General features: G+C 39.1%; 1 protein-coding gene across 1 annotated transcript; it reads right to left on the reverse strand.

Annotated features, from left to right (window-relative positions):
* Positions 1 to 2,583: 2,583 nt before the first annotated feature.
* On the reverse strand, positions 2,584 to 5,848 carry si:dkey-63b1.1 (B2 bradykinin receptor). The gene is made up of 2 exons (XM_063902387.1): positions 5,774 to 5,848; positions 2,584 to 4,386 (listed from the first exon to the last, which is right to left on the reverse strand). The coding sequence occupies exons 1-2, from the start codon at positions 5,798 to 5,800 to the stop codon at positions 3,286 to 3,288; spliced, it is 1,128 nt and encodes a 375-aa protein (XP_063758457.1). The 5' UTR covers positions 5,801 to 5,848; the 3' UTR covers positions 2,584 to 3,285.
* Between the last annotated feature and the right edge of the window lie 20,102 nt (positions 5,849 to 25,950).

Here is a 25,950-nt window from a genome sequence, read left to right on the forward strand (position 1 = left end):
AGGAAGTGACCCCAGCAGACTCCTCCTCTCTCCCCGCAGAGCAGCGCAGCTCCGCCACGACCCGCGGCGCAGCCAGGAGAACAGACGAGGAGACTGCATTGATGGAACCTAGTGAGTGTATTTTCACTGTACAATAACGGAGACTCTTGATGTTCTGATAGGGCATCTATTCTTTCAACAACGGTAGCCTTAAAAGGCTTTTTTCAAAAATTATTATTATATATATATTTTTTGTATTATTCAACAACATATGAATATCATATATGTTGTATTAAAAAAAATCAAGTTCACATGAGGGGTAGACATATAAAGTAATAACAAATCACATGTAAAGAAAAACAGAAAATCAGTTTAATATTTCAGATGAAATATTTAGTTTAGATTTCCTTTTTATTAATTATGTTTTAATAGTGCACTATATTGTTTAATTCTTGGAAAAAATGTATTGACAAACGAAAGTTTAAGGCACATTTTTCGTTAGAGTAGCTTTTTATTAGTATTATTTATTTATTTGTATATTATTTTTAAATATGTTTCACCTTTCTTATAGGTTTTTATTTATATTAACAAATGTTATACTTTTATTAGCGACATCCACGTTTAAACTGTTATTTTAATCCTTATTGGTCTTCTTATTTATATATTTTATTTTTAACGTTGTTGTTATTACTTATATATTTATTTAATGTTTTTTAATATTCTTTTGAATTTATTATTTCTGGCCTGTCTTCCTTTATTTTACGGAAAGGGGTCATTATTTATTTTATCCCCTTATGTCCCTTGAACTGTTTTATTTATATTTACTTTTTCCTATGTGCGTAAGATAACTCAAAAAGTAGAAAAATAGGAGGAATTGTCCATTTTTAGCCCAATGTTGTTTCTTTTAATCAGATTTCGACAGAGATTTGGCGCCATCTGCAGCCCTTATTCCTTTGTTCGCCGGCCTGGATGCTTCATGTATAAACCTTTTTTACTTGGACCTTGGTTTTATCTGAGGTAGGCATAAATATAAATGGCAGCAAAAACTTTAATAATGAAAATGAAGCAGGTTACATTATATCCAACACATGCTCAGTTAACCACGCCCAGTTCCAATACTTTAGTTATTGTTGTTTATTCCTTTATTCAATCAGGTACTCTAGTTGAGAAAAGATCTCTTTTTGAAGAGACACTTGTGAACAATAAAAAACAATAAATTAACACAAGATTCAAGCATAGATGGAATGATATGTCACAGACAAATATTATACATTCAAACAATTAAGAAAGCATAATGATTTCAGAAACATCAGTACAACCTTTTAAAACGTTCAATTAAGAGAAAACACCTTTATTTTAGTGTGAACTAGAGGTACAGGTAATGTTGAAATGGTTTTTTTAAATACATTTTCTGCATTCTGCATCATATATACATTTCTATACAAATGGTACATTTCAATCCCCATTGGATATGCACAGACAATTTGAAAGTAAGGTCAGTTCAGTGGTTTGCAAGTTTTGTTGACCATAAAAGTATTTAAATATAACCAGGCTTGTGAGTTAAATCTGTGAGAAAAAGTCAGATACTTTCTTTCCCTGGTGAAATTACGTGTTGTTTTTTTTAACCTAAAAATGCAGAAACATTTAATAAAGAAGCTCAGAGACAACGTAACTTAATATAGATGACATTGGGATCCATAATCAGTACTCCACATCAGTTATTTAGCATCTCACGAATATCATTTAACATCTGTAAGGGGTTATACTTAATATGAGTATGTTACAGATGGAAATATTTCCCAGCATGTCAAAATATAATGACAAAGACAATCAAACCAGAGAAACAGAAGGAGGGCACAGACACTAATCCAAGTGGACTATTTATGCTAATAAGTCCCTTGGCATTAGTGGTGCATGTTTCCTCCGGTAATTACAACTCAATAGGAACCATCTGGAACATACCAGATCAATGTATATCTTGTGAGGTCACAAATAGCACACCAAGCTGCACATTTTTTATATCAAAAACAAAATCAAATAATTCCCTAAACCTCAATCAACTCAAAAGATAGAAAAACAAAGAAAACTCAGCTCCCTTCTACTTCCTTTCCTGCAGGACGCAGTTTTCAGCAAACAGCATTCAGACAAAGTTAGGACAGAAACAGACATCATAGATATTTGGGTTTTTTCCCCCAAATTGGCCACTGCAGTTAAACCTTTTTTCACCAGCAAAAATTAGTTTGTTTAATCTTGTGATGTTAATGACTATGATATTACAACATGATTGTTGTGAAGTCGTGGACCTAGTCACTGTAACCTCTCCCACAGGTTTTTATAGACTCAAGTTTAGCATTTTGGTTAGCGCCGTCTTAATAACAACAACAATAATAATAATAATAATAATAATATTTTATTTATCTTATTTGCACCATGTATGTTGAGTTGTTGGAGGAGCATGGGATATAATATTTTCATTGCCAACATATACGTTGTATATGCTGTGATATGACCAATAAAACCTTGAAACCTTGAATAATAATAATAATAATAATAATAATAATAATAATAATAATAATAATAATACATAATAATAATACATAATAATTAAATAGTGCTTTTCCTAATTCCCAAAGACGCTTAAAACGTCTTGCTTATTTTGGGCCTGAAAATGACCAAAGGGTGGAGCTGGGTACTGTTAGCTGCTAAAGCTAGCACTAGCTAGTAAGCTTGGTAAGCAAGGTTCATCCGTCAAGTTGTCAACTGTTAAATGTTAATTTGGATGTTTAACTTGGCCTGAAAAAAAAAAATTACCTGTGAGTAATCAGACTATCAAAGAATAAGAACAGCAGACTTCCAAGTGTGTCTTAACCGTATGCTGGACCGCACTGGTGTAGCACTGCCATGGCAGCAGTAACACTGGTAAGTGACTTTTGAATCACGAGATCGCCAAGATTATTTCACTGGAAATGGAATGATAGCAAACCCAACATCATGCTGTAGTGAAGACGTTTTGAAACTAGCAATTGAGACAGACCATAGATCCATTAGTAAAATGATTACTGAGGTAATGAATCCAGTGAAAAGTAGGTTCATTTCCCTTTAGATTCCAATTTAATCTGACTTCCATCAAAGACTCAGAAAAACAAAAATGAATGCATCTGCTCCTGTGTTCCAGATGGATGTGGTATCAAGCAGCTTTTCACAAAAGTCATAATATGTGTTACAGCTTGTTGTGCTGTCCCAAAATGGCCAACGAATCAATGAGATCAGCCAGTTAATCACCGCACGTGTCCCCACTGCCACTGGTCATGTTATCATTTGTTTTAGCCCAGATATTTTCAAATGGTCAATACTTATTCTCTGCTTTTCATTGAGTCTATTTATTGAGGTGAAGCTCACAGTCAGGTTGGACATGTCTTTTGACCAGGGGTTTAAAGTCTTTCCAAACACCTCTTTAGCACGTTTCCTGAAATGCTTCCCCACAATGACAAACAGGAAAGGGTTCACAGCGCTGTTGCTGTATGCCAAATATGTGGACAACTGTATGCCGATGTCAAGGACATGACCCCAGAGGCATCCAGGTGTGACCTGGAAGTAATCCAGAGTGTCAAGGAAGCGCACCACCTGGTGAGGTGTCCAGCAGAAGAGGAAGACGGCGAGCACAGCCAGAACCAAGGAGGTGGCCTTCCTCTCCGCCCTCACCCCAGGGAGCCAGAGGACTTCCCGGTCGTTCAGCACAGAAACAATTTGACGAGTGCAATAGGCCACCACCAGGACAGGGGCTAGGAAGCCAAACACGTTCCTGGTGATGTTGTGGTGCAATCTCCATGCTGGGTGGGGGTAGGCTAGAATGCAGGCATCCACTCCGGGATCCTCTACGTACTTCATGGTGCGGAAGAACAGCGTGGGGAGAGTAAAGAGGAAGCCCAGACTCCAGACCCCAAGGCAGATACGCCTGGCGCAGGCGGCTCTCCTCAGACGGCTGGTGCTCATGGGCTTCACCAAGGCAAGATATCGGTCCACGCTGACCAGCATGAGGAACAGAACACTGCACATGTAGTTCATAGAGATGGCCACATTGACCAGCTTACACAGCACCTCTCCAAAGTCCCACTGGTAGCCCCGGGCGATGGTGATAGCCCAGAAGGGAAGGCAGGACATCATGACGAGATCAGCAGCTGCCAGGTTCCCCAGGTAGACATCTGCAACAGTGCAGGGCTTCCTCTGCAGGCAGAACACACAGAGAACCAGGCCGTTCCCTACCAAGCCCACCATACTGATAAGACCCAGGTAGGCCGGCTGCAGGGATGACAGCCACAGCCAGGCTTCAGTGTAGTTACTGCAGGGGTCCAGCTCTGGGTCCAGGGTGGGGAAGAACCAGTCTGAAGTATTCACAACCATTGGAAACTGGGAAAGATAGAAGTAGTCATAATTAGTAAGTGAAGCCGAGTGGAACGAATGTTATGACCCAAATACTTTCAAATGCACGATGTTGTGCTGGCCATAAACTAAAATATTAAATGTAAATGTTTTCACTATTAAAGGTATTATTTGGTCAAACTGCAGCTCGTTAAAAAACCGTTAGTATTGTAAACAAATCCATCTTCTGACATAAATGATGACATTTACATTATCTAAAGAACCTGGTGGAGATCATTTTAACATTAAAAAAATGATAAATGCATGAGTTGCAAACAATAAAACTGAAACTGATACACTGATATTTAATAATCAACCAAATGGATGTCTTCATCTGTACATACCTGTTATATTCTTATTTGTATGTATGAAGATTTAAGGAATATGGCAGCAATTGATGTTTTTTCCAATTAAAGATAATCAGTTTGCTGAACTCTCCTTTTTTAATGCGTCTGCAGTCAGTATCATTTATGCTTTGAATGCATAAACAATGTTATAATGTTATAATTAAGTAATGAATTAATACATCCAACTAAGTGTTAAAGTAGGTGAGTGTGATATTAAAAGCATATGTTCCTGAGTTGGGAAAAAAGGACGAAACAAGACACCTCATAAATCTCAAAGACTGGTTTTTGCAGCCCCTATCTTACATTACTCTCAGGATTAAATACTGTGATGAATACCTCACCCTCCCTCACAGGTCATGTGGAAATAAGCAATGTTTCATCACTTAAGAGAAACAGATACAATCCCAGAATGACTCAGCAGTCTACATTCCCTCTTTACTCATTGTGAAAGCTTGATTTATTGTTTAAAAAGCCCTGCCCGTTACCGCAGGAGCTGGAGGTCATGGAGTACATCTGTCAAACGTTTGTAGTTTTACCAGAAAGTACAAACATTACATTTCATAAAGCTGACACTTTTATCCAAGGGAAAAAACAAACACGTTTTATTCCATTTGCCCCAAAAATCCGGTTTAATTTGGTGGATAGTGACAAACAAAAAATAACCCCACTCCACAACTATTCCAGCCTCCACTCAAGACCCAGTCGAACAGCTTATCTGCAGTACATATGCTTAGGTGGGCTCTCTTAAATTAATATCACATACAAGCAAAAATGTATAAAAAATAGTCTGTTCTAGACATAAAGAGTCAACTTAAAGTGAAATCTTCCTGAAAACGTTCTTAACAATTATTTCATATTCTAAAAACTCCAAAAAATATCCTTTCAATGCTGATCGTCTTGGAACAGCTTAAGGAAATGATCAAATAAATAGCAAAGCCTTGGCTCACAATGCCATGATCTATTTAGTTTTCCTGGCTCAAATTGTTCCCTATCCAGACACTGAAGAACTAAGCTTTTGATCCGCTCACCTTATCTCCGTTGCGATGCCCTTCCATTTAAATGTATCTCAGGTTCATTCCCAGCAGATAATTGTCATGGTGATGTAGCCTCCACTGGAGTGCGCACTGAGAGACCGCTCACTTTTATACATGCAGGCCCAAAGATCATCACTGCGTCATCACACACATCTTCCATCTGTTTCCCCCCGCAGCTCCTCTGCTGTGTTCTGCCTCACCTAAATGGTATTTACAGTCCTGCAGTATTATTCTTTCACTTTAACCTGACTCATTGACTAGTGTTTGGGTTTAATAATGCATAAGAACATGTGTACTCATATAAACATACAGTGACTATTTATACCTATTTTTTTATTTCATCTTCTCATTTTGAAGTCCTAGCCTTGTTCTAGACATTTGAGTCACCCCCTTTATTGTAGTATCATAACTAAATTCAAGATATGTTTTCATTTAATTGAGTTTTAAAGGACTTATTTGGCAGAATATTATAAATTATAGGTGTGTTATATACATAGGCGTCATTTATACTGGGGATGCTGTTGACATGTCCCCACCACTTTTGAAAATGACCAATTCTGTCCCCACCACTTTGCATTCATAAAATATGTTAAAATGTTCAGAAAAAAGGATCCCCACCCCCCTAATTCAAAAGTGACGCCCATGGTAATATAGGTTATTTTGCATGTAAATGGTTAGCAATGATTAAATTGCCAAGTTCTCTTTAAACACACAAATTGGATTTGATGCTATTATAGATTGTCATGAGTCCCTGAATGTAATGTCCACTGGCCTTATTATTTCAGAGTTTTTAAAGCACTTCCGGATACATTTAAAATCAGCAAATAAGCACAAAGCCACTATAGCCTGCTTAGTGATGTCAGACTGCAGTGCACACAGGATAATGGTAACAGACCATAGAAGGGCTCAGTATGGCTAGTAAAAGATATTCCAGTTGAGAATCTGACACAGCTCCACAGTTTAAAATAAACTCTTGACTAAAATATGCTCAACAAATGGAACTTTATAATAATAACATTTATTGAAACTGAGATCCAATAGACAAATAAATCTGTGAGTGACCTCACACAGAAAGCTTGATGTTTGAGTCCAAGTTCAGTGTTATGACATTCTAAGTGTGTATGTTAAGCCAGTGTATCAACTTTCAGACTGCTATTGATATTTTTCCAACTTTTAATCACTGTTTGATGTTCTGAATAACATTTTTAAAAAACATCAGGAATACAACAAAACTTAAATATATATATTTATAACTTTGCCAAATGTATCAGGTTCAAATCGATCAACACCATAGTTTATTTGCTATCCACCATTGGTTTGAAATAAGGAAAGTAATTGGACATGCAGCCACAGTGGTCACAATGTAGATACTGTTGAATAAACTGAATTAAAACACTCATGTACAGTGGGGCAAAAAAGTATTTAGTCAGCCACCAATTGTGCAAGTTCTCCCATTTAAAAAAATGAGAGAGGCCTGTAATTTTTATCATAGGTATACCTCAACTATGAGAGACAAAATGGGGGAAACAATCCAGGAAATCACATTGTAGGATTTTTAATGAATTAATTGGTAAATTCTAGCCAGTCTCCAGATCTCAACCCCATAGAAAATCTTTGGAGGGAGTTGAAAGTCTGTGTTGCCCAGCGACAGCCCCAAAACATCAGTGCTTTAGAGGAGATCTGCATGGAGGAATGGGCCAAAATACCAGCAACAGTGTGTGAAAACCTTGTGAAGACTTACAGAAAACGTTTGACCTCTGTCATTGCCAACAGAGGGTATATAACAAAGTATTGAGATGAACTTTTGTTATTGACCAAATACTTATTTTCCACAATCATTTGAAATAAATTCATTAAAAATCCTACAATGTGATTTCCTGGATTTTTTTTTCTCATTTTGTCTCTCATAGTTGAGGTATACCTATGATAAAAATTACAGGCCTCTCTCATCTTTTTAAATGGGAGAACTTGCACAATTGGTGGCTGACTAAATACTTTTTTGCCCCACTGTATATACTAGTCAAGATCCAACAATCTGGCACTCAGGACAAGACAATCAGAAAACAAGGCAAAAAATTATTTTATTTATTTTAAGTCAAACACACATGGAGTAAAACCAGCTAATGAAAATGTTAGCTTTGAAAAAAAAATCCTGTCCTGCAATTTGTCTCTTTCAACTTTTGAAAGTATTTCTCTCCATTGGAACTTGGGCTTGGAACTTGATCTCCTTTGACTATCTTTTGTTATAAAGGCTTTTCAACACCAGGAGAAAAAAATGAAAGTGAAAATATACAGATCGGTCTGCACACATCACAGACTCACACAGGAGGAGGGAGAGGTGATTAGCATCATGACATGGCAACCGTTAATGATCACTATCTCCCTCATTTCCTGCCAGAAACTGTATTACACAATTATTCCCAGAGGAGTCAGAACACACACCGCATTCCTGGACCAATGAGGTAAGGAACCCAGTTAAATGCCAGCCATAGCAAGAACAATAACTATAAAGATAACTATTAATCTGTTTTTTTTTTAAACATCACTCTTACTCAAGTAGATTGGTTGACTCCAAACCATAACACAGCTGGAACTGAAGGCTTGGTTCCAATTTACAGAATGTTACTGTTTGTCAGTGTGTAGGCTCAGATACTTATTGTTTTAGTTTAGATCGTCCAGGTCAGTGGCCACTTAGTTTTTTGAACTGACAATATCTCCAAGAAAATAAATAAAACCTGCTGCACACAATGGCAATACAGGCAAAAACCTTCTAACATGCAGAAAAATGTTAAATAAACATGTGAAAATTGCCTTAAACTACATATTTTTTTATAATTCTGTAGTGTCTGGTGTAGGTTGCTCCTCCAGGTGCAACTATGAAATGCATTGAAGCATATAAAAGCATTCCAAACTAGAAACTAGAGCAAGTTGACTGAGTTTTTGTAATAACACTTACTGATACAAGGGTAGACAAAGGTCCAGTGTTGAAATCTATAAAAACAAGTTAACATTAAAACCATTTTAAATGACCTATCAGTGTGCTAGCTATGCAGCTCTGGCTATCTTAAGTGAGCTGTCAAAGAAGCTAGCCAGCGTTACCTATCATTCTATCAAGGATAGTTAGCATTAGCTATAAGAACGGTAATAACAATAGTTAATTTTACATTCAGTACATGTATATAAACTTCTTCAAGCACTATTTTTACTTTTATTTGTAATTTCTTGCACATTTTGCAACATTCTCTTGCACTATGTATTTATATTATGTTACTTCTTTCACTATTTTTATTGGTTTTATTTTGTTATGTTCTTTATATATTCATGCTGCATTGCTGGATGTTTTCTTTATTTCCATATCTACACTATAACTACTGTGCATATGACAATAAAGTCTTTGAAGTCAGGCTAATTCTAGATAACTAGCTAGCCAGTTATGTTGTGTATCTAACTAACTAGCTAATAGGGTCATTTAAATTCTGATTATTATTGAACAAACTATGATTAAATGTAATGTGTGTACCTGTGTCAACCATTCTGGCAGTGAGAGTCATAATAAAAACATTGCTAACATGTGCTATGTACGCTGAGCAGCTGCTCTCAAACAGCCAACAGCTCCCAACATTGTAAACAAATATGCATCGTTTGGTTAAATTAAAATGCATATTGTAAATATAAATTATCAGACATATTTAATGTCTGATAAGTATAACAACTTAATTAACTTAATCATTAACTGAACAGAATAGAGTGAATAGTTAAGTTATACATTATTCTGTTAAATTAAGTCAAAATCAATGTTATTGTCAATCTCCTGTGTGTGTGATACAGACAGGGAGATCGAAATTCTGTTTATCACCATCACAAGAAGGAAACTATATTAAAAATATACATATATCTATATATATTTACATACACACGTAAACCCACATACATACATGTTATGCACACATTAAGAAGTATAAATAAAGAGAAGGCTGAACAGTAAATATGTAAAAATAATGGTCGGTGTGATGGGAATGAATAGGAATATTCAAATATATATTTTATACATTTTGTGACAAAACAATGTCTTCCAATTTCAGGCCTTGCCTGTTGTGTGGGCCTGTTTTGACTTTACATCCAACAACTTTACTGATTTATCAAACTTGTTTCCAGCCACAACAGGCAGCTGCTTATAGCCAAAAAATATCTGAGAAATCAACCGTACAATACCAGCCCAGCAGACAATTAGACAATAAAAGCCAGATATTTCCTTAAGGAGTTAGTGGAGACCAAAACAGCTGTGTAATAATTGGTGCTGCCAGCACTAGATGATCCTGATTCACGGTAGAAACTTTTAAAAAGGGAGTTATTGGGCCTTTCTTAGTTTAGAGTAAGCTTTTATTGTGAAGCACTCGAGAAGGAATATATACAGTGTTCTTGGCATCAATGCAAAACTAAAATGTCTAAAAACAGAGAGACTTCTTTCCAATAAATGGTCAAATATAGTATAAAGGGGTCAAATAAGTGGGATGAAGCTCTGGATCATTAGTCAGTCTACCGTTGAGCGTTGATTCTCGGCACAATGTTATTTCCGTGCACACATCAAGGATTCCTGCTTCATGTCGATTTGTGAACGACAACAGAAATATGGAACACATAAGGAAAAGTCCCTGTTAGTCATTCTGATTTGGACTTTCTTCCCTTACTCACTGATGATGACAGATCGTAGAAGACAGCAGACTTGCAGCAACACACATCTCTGGCTAATGTTTTTATCTGATAATCACCGGAGGAATTTTCTCTCCAGTCCCCAGACAATTCCAGTAACTGAGTAGCAGTAGACTATTCGAGCAGGCCAGACCTCCCCTCGGTTTCAAGGGGGGAAGAGCTAGAAGGTATGATGATGCACAGCAGGGACATAACTGAAAGGAGACGCAAACAAGCAGCACACAATGTACAGTCAGGGTTAGGAGGGTTACAGTAGCCTGTACACCAACAATGAGCACATACTACAGTTTAAAAAAGAAGAAATAAAATCTGAGCTGACAGAAAATGCTCTGTTTCAGTTTAACACACACAGTTAAGCTCACACACACACACACACACACACACACACACACACACACACACACACACACACACACACACACACACACACACACACACACACACACACACACACACACACACACACACACTATTTTATGAACATATAGGTTCACCTGCTGAATTAAAAACTGAACAACTGAACCAAAGAAAGAGAACCCATGAAGCAGGGTCAGGCAGTAGGCGTATAGATTCATCCTTAAAGTATTACCCTACAGAACAGAACAGCTGACAGAGGAGAGAGAACATCTGATCCTTTAACAAACAATATATGCTCTTTTAAGTTTTTTACTGACATGGTAATCCTAGCCAATAATCCCCATCCCCAATTTTAAGAAATATTAAGAAAAATACTGTAAGGGATTACAGTTGTCTTTTTTTGTGTTCTGATTACATAATCCCATTTTATGTAATCCGTTACCCTCCAAGCCTGTGAACAATCCATATTATTCATATTTACTTATATGAACATGGGTATAGCTAGATATATGTGTGTATAAATACAAAGTCATTTGTTTGCTTGACCCTTGAGGAAGTATGAACGTACTAAAAGACATAATGAGAACGTGTCTTTTCTCCTCTGCATCAGCTTGAAATGAACTTTAAATATATTACTGTTTTACATATTTTTTATATCTATCATTTTTATTTGTATATTCTATTATTTATTAATGTTTTTAGTTTCTTTATTTGACCTATACTTTATGTACAAACAAACAGAGAGAGAATGTAATCGAGCGAATAACATCTTTGAACAAATTACGTCAAATAAATAAAACAGTATTGAAAACAAATACTGTCTGTGTTTACTTTGTGTTCATTTCTCCAGTACCAAGGTCCCTTACAGCCACAATTTAATGGGAATACACCAGGTTGACCTATTCTACTAAATGCCTGAGCTCTATTATGTGCCTCCATAACCTGAAGCATTCATCTTTTTGCGATAAACGATTGATTTATTTGAATATTTATTACTACATTTAACAGTATTCTATTGTATTTCACTGTACAATATTTAATTGTTAAATTGTTTGATTTAACTTGTTTATCTTATTCTCTTTGCATGTACTTAGACTCCTGCATTATTTGGCTTATTGTATTTATTTATTTTCCTTACATGTAATAACTTCATCTGCATTACTGATCTCGTTACATAATCTGCACTCTTTTTCGATTTTTTTCTCATCGGTCTTATTGTTTTATGTCTTACATATATTATGTTGCATTGTTGGAGTAGTTTGGGTCTTTTCATTTTCATTGCCATTTCTACACTGTAGCTGCACATGATAATAAAGCCTTTGAATCTTATATTTCGATTTCTTTTCATTGAGGGTTAATAACACTGATACTCCCTGTTGTATAGGCAAAGAGAATGAGTATTTGATATAACTTTCAAAAATTAAAAATATAAATAACAAAGCAGCACGAAGTGTTTTGTCCTCTTACAGTATCCCTGATTGTATTGTCCTCTTTTTAAATCTGCACAACTCTTCACTAGAGTATATGTTTTTGTCATATTTTGTTATATTTTACTGTACTCGGTGTCTGTTATTGAGATGTGTAACACTTACAGATGCTTGTGAAATCCACACCACTCGGAACACACCAACTGGAACATCCCTTAGGAAAAGGGCAGCCTTAAAGAGAAATGTTTGGACAAACATTAACATGAGTGATACTAATAGCAGTATAACAGGAATAATGACCAAAATAAATAGTTACACAACAGTCTTATATACATACCGCTTAAGACACTGCTGAATGGCCCTCTGATGATCCTCAAGAACAAACACAGCTAGGCAACTGAAACTGAAGATCATGAACTGGACCAACTGTGAGCAGCAAGGGCATTCTGAGGGGAGAGTAAAACAATTATCAGATTATTTTAGATCAAGAATTGATGAGATCAACTATTTTATTAATATATATTATTGTATTATAAATCTTACCTTACAAAAGCATTTTCTTCATCAATTCACTTTTCTCTGCAACTCTGTCAATCACTGAATCAGTGTCAAGCGACACAAGGACATCCTTCTCAGTGGCCATCAGCATGAAGGCTTCCAGTTTACTGGTAGATAGACTGTTCCTCAGTCTGTTTTTGATGTAGCGGAGAGTTGAAAAAGAGCGCTCACAGGCTACCTGAGTTACTGACAGGGTTAGTAAAAATTTGTATGCCAACCCAAGAAGGGGGTATGCGCGAGTCAACATGTTGAACCTGAGAAGGATTTTGTAGCAGCACACAGGGCACTCTTTGCAACAAACACATGTTTTGCTTCTTATGTCCAGCTCTTCTTGTTCATCGGATGGAATCTCCTCAACTGTTCTGGCTGAGTATTCATCTAAGGGTGATTGTACCAGCCTGTCCCATTGCTGTGCCAAGTTTCTTAACTCAACTTGTAGATTGGCTACTGTTGCTGCGCTGAACAACTAGGCATTTGCTGAGCTCTGTGAGTGCAGATTCAGGGAGAGTGCTGGTGTGGATCAGGTGGAAGTTTTTCGGGTGTAGAAGAGATAAATCTGCATAGATAGAATAGATAGAATCGGAGGATGGAACCCTCTTTATTAGTCACACACATGCACACAGCAGAGCACACACAGTGAAATTGGTCCTCTGCTTTTAACCCATCCTAGTACTAGGAGCAGTGGGCAGCTATTGTGCAGCGCCCGGGGAGCAATGGGGAGGGGGATTGGAGGTGTCCGGTGCCTTGCTCAAGGACACCACAGCAGGGCTTAGGAGGTGAACTGGGACCTCTCCAAGTAGCAGTCCACCTTCCATATTTTTTCAAGTCTGTTCGGGGACTTGAACTGGCGACTCTACAATTCCCAGTCCAAGCCCCTACTGACTGAGCCACTGCTGGACATGCATCGTTCCATGGGTCAAGAACCTTCTGTGTAGGGCCTCAATGGTTGTATCCAAAATCTGATTATGGACATTGACCTCGTAAGCCTTCTCCGAGTCACTAAGGCTTTCATCTTGGGCCATCTCACCTGGTAAGACCTTCTTGCGTCTCATCCTTTTCTGGGGCAGTGCGGCCTCCATTTCCAAATCTAGCTCCTCTAGCTTCTCCAACTGTTCATTTGCCCAGTGCACAAAAATGTCAGCTGCATCTTTCACAGCAGAAAAATCTCTGGCAATCTTTTTCATGGCATCTTGGGTTGTGGTGACCATTCTGTGTGCAGAGAGGATGTCCATTCCCTCTGTCTGTAGGTATTTGGAGAGGGGTGAGGTGAGCTCAAATATTCGGAGAAACAACTGAGCTGTTAGCACTGTTTCATAGCGCAGCAAACCGTCTCGGTATCCTCTGGCTTTGTTTCGCGCATTTGATGGAAGTGTCTTGAGATCCATTATGCCAGCGAGTGTGGACACCACTTCAACAAAAAGGCTGTCATCGGGTCTTTGAAAGTTTCCAAAAACCTTCTTCAGGGCATCGTGTTTGGCCCACCATATTGTCTGTCCAATTGGGGAAATTCGTTTGTGCCTCTTGTCCTGGCTCTGCTTCTCCCACACACTCACTCGTGTGTATGACTCCCTAATTAACAATTCTTGACCAGCTCGCGGTGTCCTGCCAGTTGACTTCCCTCAAGAAGGTGGCCGATGTTCGCTCTAGAGCAGTTCAACAGATATGCCTCTGCACACTGCCGATGGGCCATGCTTCTCTCGTGCTCCTCCGCTCTTTGGTAGGCATGCCTCCAGTCGGTCATGCATCGAATAAAGACACTGGGGTCATTTGGCTTGCTATAAGCAAGGCAAACAAAACAAAAAAGACTATGGCGTTGGGCACAGTACGTCAGCCACTTCCATGCCTTGTCGTCTGTTCGATTGAAGAGCCTCTGAACAAGAGGGTTTGTGGCATTCTGTTGAGGGTGGAATTCAAAAAATTCCTGCATCTTTGAAAAATGAGGGCGTCGAAAGAAGTCTGTCGCTTGCTGATCTCCCTGGGACTCTTCCACTCCCATTTCAACGTTCTGATTTGGCTTTAAACACAACAATATAAGTTGGAAACCAAATCTAGTGACTGATTTGAGAGAGTGGGGGCGACACATTTAGTCTTAGTTTCAGGCAATAAATGGGAAAAACGCCGAAGCAGTGAATAGCTAATCTGCCTAGCTAGCTAGGGTATTTCTAGACCGGACGGCACTAGCATAACTTCAAACACATCACATGACCTTGTAACAGCTCGACAAATGGAAGATTTATATATGCTGGCGCAACATTACAAGAGAAGTGCATGAAAATATATCAAATGGGTACATGTTTGTGACTGATTTGATAAAGTCAGGATGACAACTTGGTCTCGGTTTCAGGCAATAAATGGGAAACGAAACGCCGAAGCGGTGAATAGCTACACTGCATTGGCTAGCTAGCGGGTGTGTTGAGCTGAATTCTAACCTCAATCTCTCCCTGCTGGGTCACGTCTTGTGACTCTCGTCTCTCCGTCTCCTCCTCCTCTGGTTCCCCGGCTCGAACCACCATCTCCTCCGCCTCCTCCTCCTCTACATTCTCCACCACCTGTGCGCTCGTTGTCGTTGTACCGGCGGCCCCACCGCCCGAACCCGAGGTTGAGCTGCCTGGTTCCCCATCATCTCCCACGGCCCCAGCAGCAGCCCCACTACCCGAACCTGAAGTCGAGCTTGTGCTTTTGAATAAGTCGGTGATTTTTGCACATTTTGCTGCGTCGTCTTTAAGTTTTTGCTTTCTCTTTTCCATTCGCTTCTCATGGCCACTCTTTTGTTTCTCCATCTCGCGACCTCTCTATCCTCCACCATTCGCTTACAAAATTTGAGGTGATGACTTGGGTCAAGTGAGGGCCTCTAGGGAGGGGCGGGCCTTCGAGAACCAAGGAATTTCATTGTACTAGCCAAATGTGCCTCAAGAGAAGCATCCAATGGGCCACGATGTGTCATGTTTTTACCGTCGCAATCAATAAAAAATATAATATATATAATGTATGTTTTGTTTCCGGCCCTGGGAAGGCCCAAAACGTTGGAGGGCCTGGCGGGATTTGCCCGGTACGCCAGATAGCCAGTCCAGCCCTGGTGTCTGGTCTCTGAATTCTTTGCTACGTATTCTTCTTGTATATTTGTATGCACCATTTATACCAAAGCAAATTCCTCCTATGTGTAAACACTCGTTAATAAAACCGACTCTGATCTGTCTCTTATATGATGCATTGCCATGTTAACAGCAGACAGTGTGAGGGTTTGAAACTGCTGTCCTCCCACTTCTTGATCTCTGCAGGTGCTGTTTACTTGGACATTCCTCCTGACCGTATGAGGACTTCCTGCTGTCAGCTCTCCTCGGAGGAATGCCTCCCTCTGTATCACAGATGCAGGAGAACAGAACACAGCCAACGCATCACTGTTTGTGTAACCACAGGATTCACTATTTCTGGAAACCACAAATATATCCTGCCCACATATTCCTGACAGGAATTGGAGAACTTCCATAACTTTGTTATCTTTTTTAAAATTAATTTCCAGTTCAAGCAGCACAGAAGCAGGAAGCGTCATTTAGTTTAACGCTGTTACTATAATGGCCTTTGTGTTTCTTGATGAACTACAGGTCTGGAGGAGAGAGCGGGTAACAGGGGTGCTGTCAGGGGAAGGGGGAACTTGAGGAAAGGACCCTGTAAATATGAGCAGCCACTTGTGGAAAAGCGCAGCCTCCTGGTGGTTATCCCATTGAACTGCACATGCAGGTTTGGGAGGGTTACTTTAAAAATCGAATCCGTTACAATATCTAGTTACATGTCAAAAAATCTGAGTCTCAAAATATAAATTATTTACTACTTTCCATTACTTTTGCATAACCTCAATATCAAATGCAACACAAAGAAAAACATGATAAAATAAATATGGTGTTTTTTACGTAACAATGTAACCTAAGAAAAAGAGAGACCAAGATATAAAAAATGTAGTAACAGCAATAATTTACAAATGCTGTTTAAGCTTAATTCAGTAATCAAAAACATTGACTGTATTTTGTTTAATAAATCAGGTGTCCACCTACTGCATTACACAATACATGTCTTAAAAATAAAGAATTAAATTAGACTAAATATAAACCGCTGAAACCCAGTGTCCATCCTCACGGGAAGACCCACCAGAGACCTACATTGGGCAAATGCCCTTTGAAAAGGACCGTTTTATTGAGCGTTTGTCGTATGTTGTTGCTCTGTAAGATAAGTGTAGGCCTAGTCATTTTAGCCATGTGGAGTAGTCTTAGACACCAGGCTTTTGACAATATGTTTGTTTACACAATCACTGAATGTTTCTTTTGGACACCTTTTCATTGTTTTTAGTGAGGTTATCTTATTCTTAAAGTGCAAACATGCATACATACGTACGTACACACAGACACAGACACACACACAGACACACACACACACACACACACACACACACACACACACACACACACACACACACACACACACACACACACACATACATACAATTACCCCAAAAATGTGATCATTTAGGTGTGTATTTGTGTCCTTACCCTTAATATAAATGGAAATACGTATTGAAAATGTTGACTTATAATTTATATATCTGGGTACATTTCTCACTTTTTTAAGGTTTCCCAAAACCGGAGAGAGGAGGAGGAAGTTGCCCTAAGAAGCTGCGATTTCAACATGTTCAAGCATCCAGAATTATAACCACGTTAATAACGTTTGTAAGAAACCAAACAGTTTGTAAATCCGGCAAGATAAGAGTATAGCGTTTGTGCAGATCAGGTTACCTCAGGTTCAACAGATCCCGCCAGAAAGCTTGCCTGTGGTAAGATGGCCGACCTGTGATGACGTTGTAGACTCTGCCGTAACACATCCTTTATATAGCTATGCGCTGTAGGACCGAGGGTATGCGCCATTTTGATTCTGTGACTGTGACATGTGGATGACAGAACTGCTTATTTTCACTTTCCTAAGCCATCCTGGATTTTTATGGTAAGTATCTTAACATATTCACACAAACGGTCTCTGAACTACAAAAGTTCATGTGTATTTTTGAGTTCTCTGCTACCAGTTGTATACTTTGATGATATATTTTAAAAGCTGTGCAGCCTAGCTAACAGCTAGCGACCACGTCTAAATGATGTTCCCTTGCTCTTAAAAGTGCAAGAATATGTCACAAAAGAGGTGAAATTCAAGCTTTGTCTGTAGAAGTGTCAATCCTTATGTACTGAATGATTTTAGCGTGATTACAGAGAGACTGCCAGATCTGAATATACACTAGACGTGTCTCTAAGGGTGAATGCACTCAGATGTACTTTGGACACCTCACCCTCTCGTCTGCGATTGAACAGAAGTATTTGAGAAAGGGTCAAATTGGCCAACTTTGTCCTGTTATTTTTATTTGGATCTTTGTCAAGATACACGTGCATATTCTTAACATCTTCCGTGAAAGGAAGAAGCTGAAGAGCATTCCAATTGCATTTGCACACATGACAAAACACACATTCCACTTTTTCTCATAAACACCACGGCTCCTCTCCAGGTGCCTGAGAAACTCATCATTGTCCGATTTTGCCATGGAGTTTTTTTTTTGGGGGGGGTTAGGGTTAGGGTTAGGTGCCCCAGCCAGTTGTGCCACGGCCGGGGCCTTGCCATGGAGTTTTGTATGTGTTTTTGTCTTGATCAAAGCCAGCAACATCATTTACTGCTTCGACCACAAAGTTAAAGTTGGAAGGCATTTTCTTGTGATTGCGGAATCAATCTTCCGATTTCTCGCATTATTTGTCTAATGTACTCATGTTTGGTCTTGTCCATGCTTTGCATACAAATGTTCCCCAAGTCTCAAAATACTTTTGTCCTGTCCGATGATGCTTGTGATTTCATCTTGGTTCATAGCATTTACCAGCTCCCAAACTGTTCTGCTTACACCATCAGGGACGGGCTGTGCAAAGGCACAGAGTGATTGTATTCGACTTCTTCCTGGCTTGGTTGAGCTGCATTTTTGTGAAAGCCTGCACCTTGATGTGCCTCCATAATGATTTTCTTTTAAGCAAAGCCTGACCATTTATACAGTGCATGTAGTCACTTGCTTTCCCTGGTTTCCCAGCTTGCTTACTTGGGATTAGTGTTCCACTACCAGTTTTTAGGACTTCATTATTATGGACTTGGTTTCCTTTGTTTCTAATGAGGTTCAAATGCAATCTTCGTTTCTTTGAGTCCAAAGGAAAAGAGTCTGCTTTTGCTACAGCTGTTTCATTTTTGTGTTCACGGATTAAGTGTCTTGCCATCTTATGGCACTGCATGGGACAGTACAGGCAATAATGTTTTCTACTGTAAACTCTGGCACCATCCTTTTGTTTTTGCAGCTTCATTACACTTTTCCCAGGTTTGTGTCGAAGTTTTCACTTTCTTCTCTCCTATCTTTATCTGAAGAACTTGTCTTTCTTCTGTAAGTCCTCTGTGACTTCTTCTGTTGTTTTCTTTTCGTTAATGTAACTTGGCTTTTAAGATGGGAAGATTCCTCAGAACTGCTTCCATGTTTGGACCTTTTTGACGGAATATATTCATCACCACTGCTCGTCGAGGTTTCTGGTCCATCTGAAACCTTGGAGATTGATTCCAGGTATTTTGTGGTGAGCTGGAAATTAAATAAACAAAACCATTTAAGCTAAATTATCTGCAAGAAGCATTAACCAGGTATGAAATCTTACATTGTCTTTGAGTCCCCTTTAAACCTGGACAATTTAACCTGACAATCGACTATACAAGGCTATGAAATGCTCTGTCAGAGTTCAAGTTTGTGGTTGATGTTCTTTAAAAACAATTTTTATTATACGTGTTGAATTCTTATTAAATCTTCCAAGAAATCAAATGTTTGATAAACATAAAAACGTATTGTGTGGCTATGGCAGATCAACAAATGTTCGCCTTTGGGTAGACATTAGGGCAGCCATTAATTCATTATTTTCTATTAATAAATATTAAGACTTTTTTTTATATCCCAAACTAAGCTGATGTTTAATCAAAACTAATGTCATTGTATAATGCTGCTTTAAACAAAACAAATGTGCTATGCTCGCCATTTTTTGTCCCACGTTCATCATGCAAACTTAAGAATATTCTGTCAGTCCTTGTCAGGGGGGGTACATCTGGGTCATCAGCTAACCCAGAATGTGATCCATTAGCGCTTAATAACTCTGTGTCTCTCTCAAAATCAAGGCTTCTTTCCTAAGGGTGAAAAACAATATGAGTAACTGGCACTGCCGACTGAGGTGAATTGAAGTTTGAATGAAGCTTTGCATGTCTGTAGTCATATTATGGAGTCAAGACCCTAGAAAGAAACATAGCGAGTATTTTTTTATTAAAATGTTTTCAAGTCGACTTTCTTTTTTGATTTGTCCCAATGTATACATATACAGTATTATTGAGTACTGATGAGTCTCTGTGTGCCTGTTTGATAGAGAAAAAGAGGGGGAAAAAAACATTGCTTGCAAAGTTCACATTCAGCGTAGTCCTCATATCTGTGATTGTCTCAATTTTCTTTCCACAGGTCACAACCTATTTGAAACTGATCAATGTAAGAAATTCAAAACATGTTTGTATCTAAAGAAATACTTTGCTTCAATCCATATTTGATGGTGTGTAACCTTTCAAAAACATAATTTGCACTGCAGTCCAAAAACTAGTTGTCCTTCTTGCTTTTTTTTGCTGATACCTGCTATCTAACAGAGCAGCTACACTAAAAATTACATTGATACATTACATGTAATATAACATGATTTTAAATTACATGAAATCAGATTTTACCCATTTAAGCCATTGAAAATAATATGATACAGTACTGCAGAAGTACTTCAGTGTCTCAATGTCATTGTGTGTGTGTGTGTGTGTGTGTGTGTGTGTGTGTGTGTGCGTGCGTGCGTGCGTGCGTGGGGATATGAGGAGCTGCTTCTACAATAAGGTAGAGGGAGAGTCCTCTCCTGTCAGACTGAGAGGCTCTGATAGCCTCAGCTCAGTGAGGTAAAGGACTCTTGAGGGTTTGGATAGTTCACTTTAGTCTAAGTTATCTCAGTGGCTCTCTAACGGTTTGGTCACTATTATGTAAACAAGTATTTCCAATGCAAACCTTTATATGATCATTATAGTCAGAAAATAAATGAAAAGCGGCTATGAAATAATTCAAATTCAAAATATAGGACAGTAAAACAAAAATACAGTTTAAAAGGGGAGTGTCTGGTCCCATTACTGGAGTTCATTTTGCCCTCAAAGTGCACCAGATTGATACATTTAACTTCAAGATTTAAAATAAAATCTGTCTGGGGAGGCAAGCCCCCGGACCCCCCTAGAGGATGTAAGGTCCATCCCCACTTAAAACATGTTGATATGGAAAGGATACCGACGACTTTTGCACATTTTTTATATAGTAACCTAAGTACATGCATCTGTTTGGGTGGTCATGCCACAAACGTGCGCGTGCACGCTAGTCGTAGGTGCGCTCCGGTACTTATAAAAATAGTACTACACCCCTGGTTGCACGTCACAAGACCCCCCTCCCCTTGTGCCCGGCTACCACCACAAGTCAGATTTGTGGGAAACACTGATCATTGTTTCCTCTCCTCAGCTCGCCATTACTCCTGAATATTACAATAATACAGTATCTGAGGTCTGTCAAGTACAAGAAAGCGGCGAAAAAGGAAGTCCATAACTTTAAAAATGATTAACAATATTGTTAAAACACTCTGGTGACAAGCTACGTCTTGCTAGCAATAGCACCATACGTCTTGCTAGCATTAGCACCATAGGCTGCAAACACATTAGCCTCAGTGCTTGGTCCATCCATCTTCTCCCGCTTTTCCGTCAGGGTCGCGGAGGTAACAGCTCCAGCAGAGAGCCCCAATGACTGGCTCCACCTCCCGCACAAGCTCCGGCTCCTTCCCCCCCAGAGAGGTGACATTCCACGTCCCCAAAGCCAACTTCTGTCGCCTGAGTCTGGTCCGTCGAGACCCTCTGCTTTCACTGCCACCCTTCTGGCAGCACACCCGATCCCATCGTTGTTTCCCGTAGGTGGTGGGCCCGCGGGACGGAGAAGTGGAGGTGTTGCCCACGTTGCTTTTTCGGGCTGTGCCCGGCCGGGCTCCGTGGCAAGCCCGGCCACCAGACGCTCGCTGACGAGTCCTCCTTCTGGGCCTGGCTCCAGAAGGGGACCCCGGGCTTCCTCGGGCCGGGTATCCTCGCTTCCAATTATGTTCATTCATGAAGTCTTTTTGAACCAATCTTAGTCTGGCCCCTTACCTGAGACCAATTTGCCATGGGAGACCCTACCAGGAACACAAGGTTCCAGACAACACAGCCCCCAGGTTCATCGGGGCACACAAACCTCTCCACCACGATAAGGTGCTGGTTCTCGGAAAGGCAGTGCTTGGTGTATTTAATAATAGTAAAACAGTTCAAATTGGCATTTTTCAGTATTTTCTTACCTAGATTCCATTTCTTCTCATTTCCTCTGCCTCTAGCAATCATTTATCTCCATCTATTGTACGTGCTGCTGTCCTCTATGCCATGCCAGTCTGTACTGTACTGCACCTGCTCCTGGTGAAGGTTGGCTCCAGGTTGGGGATGGGCATGGGTAACGTGGGGACCGCAAAAGTCAGGAACTGTGCTAAATTGTCTGATTAACATTTGTGATTACTTAACGCAAATGTTTGATTTTGAATTTAAACTAATTTATGTTTGATTATCTGTGAACGGTATAATATGTTGGATTTTCCTAAAGAACAATGTTTATGCCATCAATATAACAGCGTAAAGGGTGGGTCCCACATTCTGGTCGCTAAATAAGGCTATTTGTCTGCCGTACTTGATGGATTCGACCACGGTGTTACATTGCTGTATGTGCTTCAGTCTGAGTAAAAGACTGCTAACATATTTAACAAACACAGTTTCTATGACTATCAAAAGACTGCTGATGTAAAGCTACAAAGTTGCTAAACCACTTCCAACTTAAAGCCTGGGTTTAACCCTCGTAATTAAACTGTAAACCTTAACACGTCTCAATAATTCCAGCCCAGATCCCTTTAGAGCCCACTCGTTCCCTTTAGTTGTCGAGGGAAATTAGGTATTTGGTCGAATCATGCACCAGTTTATTGAATATGTGTGAATATCAGAACACTGTAACACAAAGCCTTAGTTTGAATGACGAAGACTGCTAACATATACAGTAGCTTCATTTTTTGGTAATATCAGAAACCTGCTAACTCACAGCTTTAGTTTGTATGACTGTCAGAAGCCTGCTAACATAAAGCCTTGGTTTGTGGTAATAACAGAACACTGTTAACTCATAGCTTTAGTTTGTATGAATATCAGAACACTGCATATGTTTATCCTTAGCTTGGACACTGCTAACATGGAGCCTACAGTTGGGTTAATATCTGAAGCCTGCAAACTCATAGCTTTAGTTTGTATGACTGTCTGAAGCCTGCTAACATAAAGCCTCAGTTTATGGTAATAACAGTCAATGCTTTTATAAACCGCATCAAACACATGAGAAATAATACAACCCTAACAAGGGTCTAGTCAGGGGGGAACAACAAGATGGTGTGCCATGAAGTAGAATTCAGGTCTGATAATACTTTTTATATGACAGTTGTTTTATTTACCATTGTTTACGTATGTTAAGCAATATATCTGGCTTGCAGGTTCAGCTGCATTCTTTTGTTGTGTAGACTAATCAACAATCCACTCAGTTTTTAAACCTAATTTTAAACGTAACTTTAAGGTTATTTTAGTCAGACTACTCACGTGTACCTTGATATGTTTATTAGAAGCAGCATATACAGTAGTTTGAGTTTGGCGTCTAGGCAGGGGCCTCATCATGCCACAGATTTACATAGAACATTGAGTGATGGTTAAATAACTATCCCCGAGCCTACAGCTGGATGCAGGGGTGGTGGAGGGGCAGGCGAGCAAAAGCACGTGAACGCATCAGCATTGTGGAAGCAGCAGCAGCACTAGCATCATGACTGCAGCAGCAGCATTAGAGAGGCAGAGGCAGGCAGATCTGGCAGCTTAAATAGAGCGGCATGTTTAGGAGAATGTGTCTGGTTGGTTGTAAGAGGGACACGGAGCGCCACGTGTAAATGCATCATTGGTGCCAGAGTCGACTGCCTGAACTGGCTCACAGGCTTCGACCCATTAGTTCACATTAAGAAGCTTTGTTCAGCTTTTCCAATCTATTGTGAGTATGCCTTTCTCCCTTGGTGAAACCCTTTCCTCCTTTATAGCATTAAACAATATCTGCAATTCAGTCTCCCAAAAAGGTTTTTGGATGGCTACACCATGTACCAATCATTGTTTCTAGTATAGGGGAGCTTGAGTGATACGTCTAGGTGACTGCAAATCGTGGAAAGGAGGTCTCTGATGTTTTTTTTTGTTACTGGTGCAGTCTTCACATTTATTTTCTTCCTTATTATTTTGACTCTCATTAGTAGTTACATTTGACCAGTTTTTTTTGGTACAAAACAGGCACTTTATTTAAGTATTGTATTTATTTACAAATGATTGGAAAAACTTAATTAGATCAATATACATTTTTGTGTAAGTCATGTCAACCTACATGTTATCAACAGTTTCTTCCAAAGAATGAAATAGCTCTGAAAGGAAGTGTAATCATTAACCGGGTTCCCTTTTTGATTTTAGAAAAAACAAATACAATTAAATTAAAGCCCTGTCATATTGAAGTTGTTAGACTATAAACATATTCTTTAAATATGAAGATTATATGATTACACACAGTTACACACTTACACGCTTAAGGTTAGGTTAAGGACCCCACCAGTTTAAATTCACACACCGCAATACCGTGTGTGACCACAAGAGCACACACAAAGTCTTGAAAGTTGACCTGCAGGGGACCATTTTTTTTTCCTCAAAGAAACACCACTCAGGGGGCTGTTTTCTATCGATTGCAATGCTCGTGCCTCTGGGGACCGGGACTCGGTTACCACGGGGAAAATGGGTCCCCACGGCATGTGTCATGTCAGGTCATGGATGCCAGCAGGACACACACACACACACACACACACACACCCCAAATGGCGTTTTTTCTTTTTCAAAGTTCAAGGCATATGTTCATTGTATATCAGGCAAAGATCTACTGTTACATATTATGTGCTTGAGCAATATTGTGATGTGTTTCATCTGTAAATGTTTGAATAGACATGAAAACACCATACTATGTGTTCTGGATTCAAGAAGCATTAGAAAAAATGTTCATATATGTTATTGTTGTGGCTTCTCAGAACACATCTTATCTTCTTGAGTCACAGTTTCTCATCACTGTCAAATTCAGCAGCTGTTGTTGTTTTTTTGCACTTACCTCCAAAGGGCTGTTGGAGTTGAATGTTTTTGTTGTTTAATTGTTGTGGCAATTGAGATGGTTGTTTGCAAAACAAAAATTCAATGTCATAAGTGTGCACTACTGCACTTTGTCAATAAAGTCAGGGGAATTCAGAATGACTGAGAAATGGAAGAAGTAATTTTCACTTTACTAGTCTTTTTTTGTTTACTTAGTCTAGTTACTTGCAACCGGGTTGACATAACTAGACTAAGTAAATCTAACATTTCATTTCTTTGAGTGTGATTACGCCTACAAACATGTAAACTTGAAATACTGATGTCCAGCCTTTTCCTTTACCAGAGGCAATCTTGTAGTAGTGAGTGTTTTTTTTTGCAAACAATATATACATTTTCTGCATAAGACTTATCACACACCTCCATAACAGCCTTAATGTGGCCTCCCACATAACCTCAAAACATTGAATTGAGTGTGATCTCTATAATTATATGTACAGCTCCAGAAAATATTAAGAGACCACTCCAAATTGTTCTTAAATCTTTATCTCTACATGTATGGCAGCCAGTCCAGTGTCTGTTGTATTCCAACCAATGTCCGTATCTTAGAGAATACAATAAAATAAAAATGAATTTAACTCAAAGAAATACCTATAAATAATAAAACAACAGGAAATGATAAAGCTGAGTGGTCTCTTAATTTTTTCCAGGACTATATATATATATATATATAGAATAATTTTAGAATCTAATATCCCCTCCCAGCCTCTCTCT

This window comes from Eleginops maclovinus, chromosome 15 (assembly GCF_036324505.1).
Source record: "Eleginops maclovinus isolate JMC-PN-2008 ecotype Puerto Natales chromosome 15, JC_Emac_rtc_rv5, whole genome shotgun sequence".
NCBI classification, from domain to species: Eukaryota; Metazoa; Chordata; class Actinopteri; order Perciformes; family Eleginopidae; genus Eleginops; species Eleginops maclovinus.

What these genes read in the sequence shown, in the direction of transcription:
- si:dkey-63b1.1 (XM_063902387.1), bottom strand. Translation starts at nt 5,800, where the DNA reads ATGGAAGGGCATCGCAACGGAGATAAG. An exon ending in GGCATCGCAACGGAGATAAG is followed by an intron (nt 4,387 to 5,773) that starts GTGAGCGGATCA and finishes TATCTTTCCCAG; the next exon opens with TTTCCAATGGTTGTGAATAC.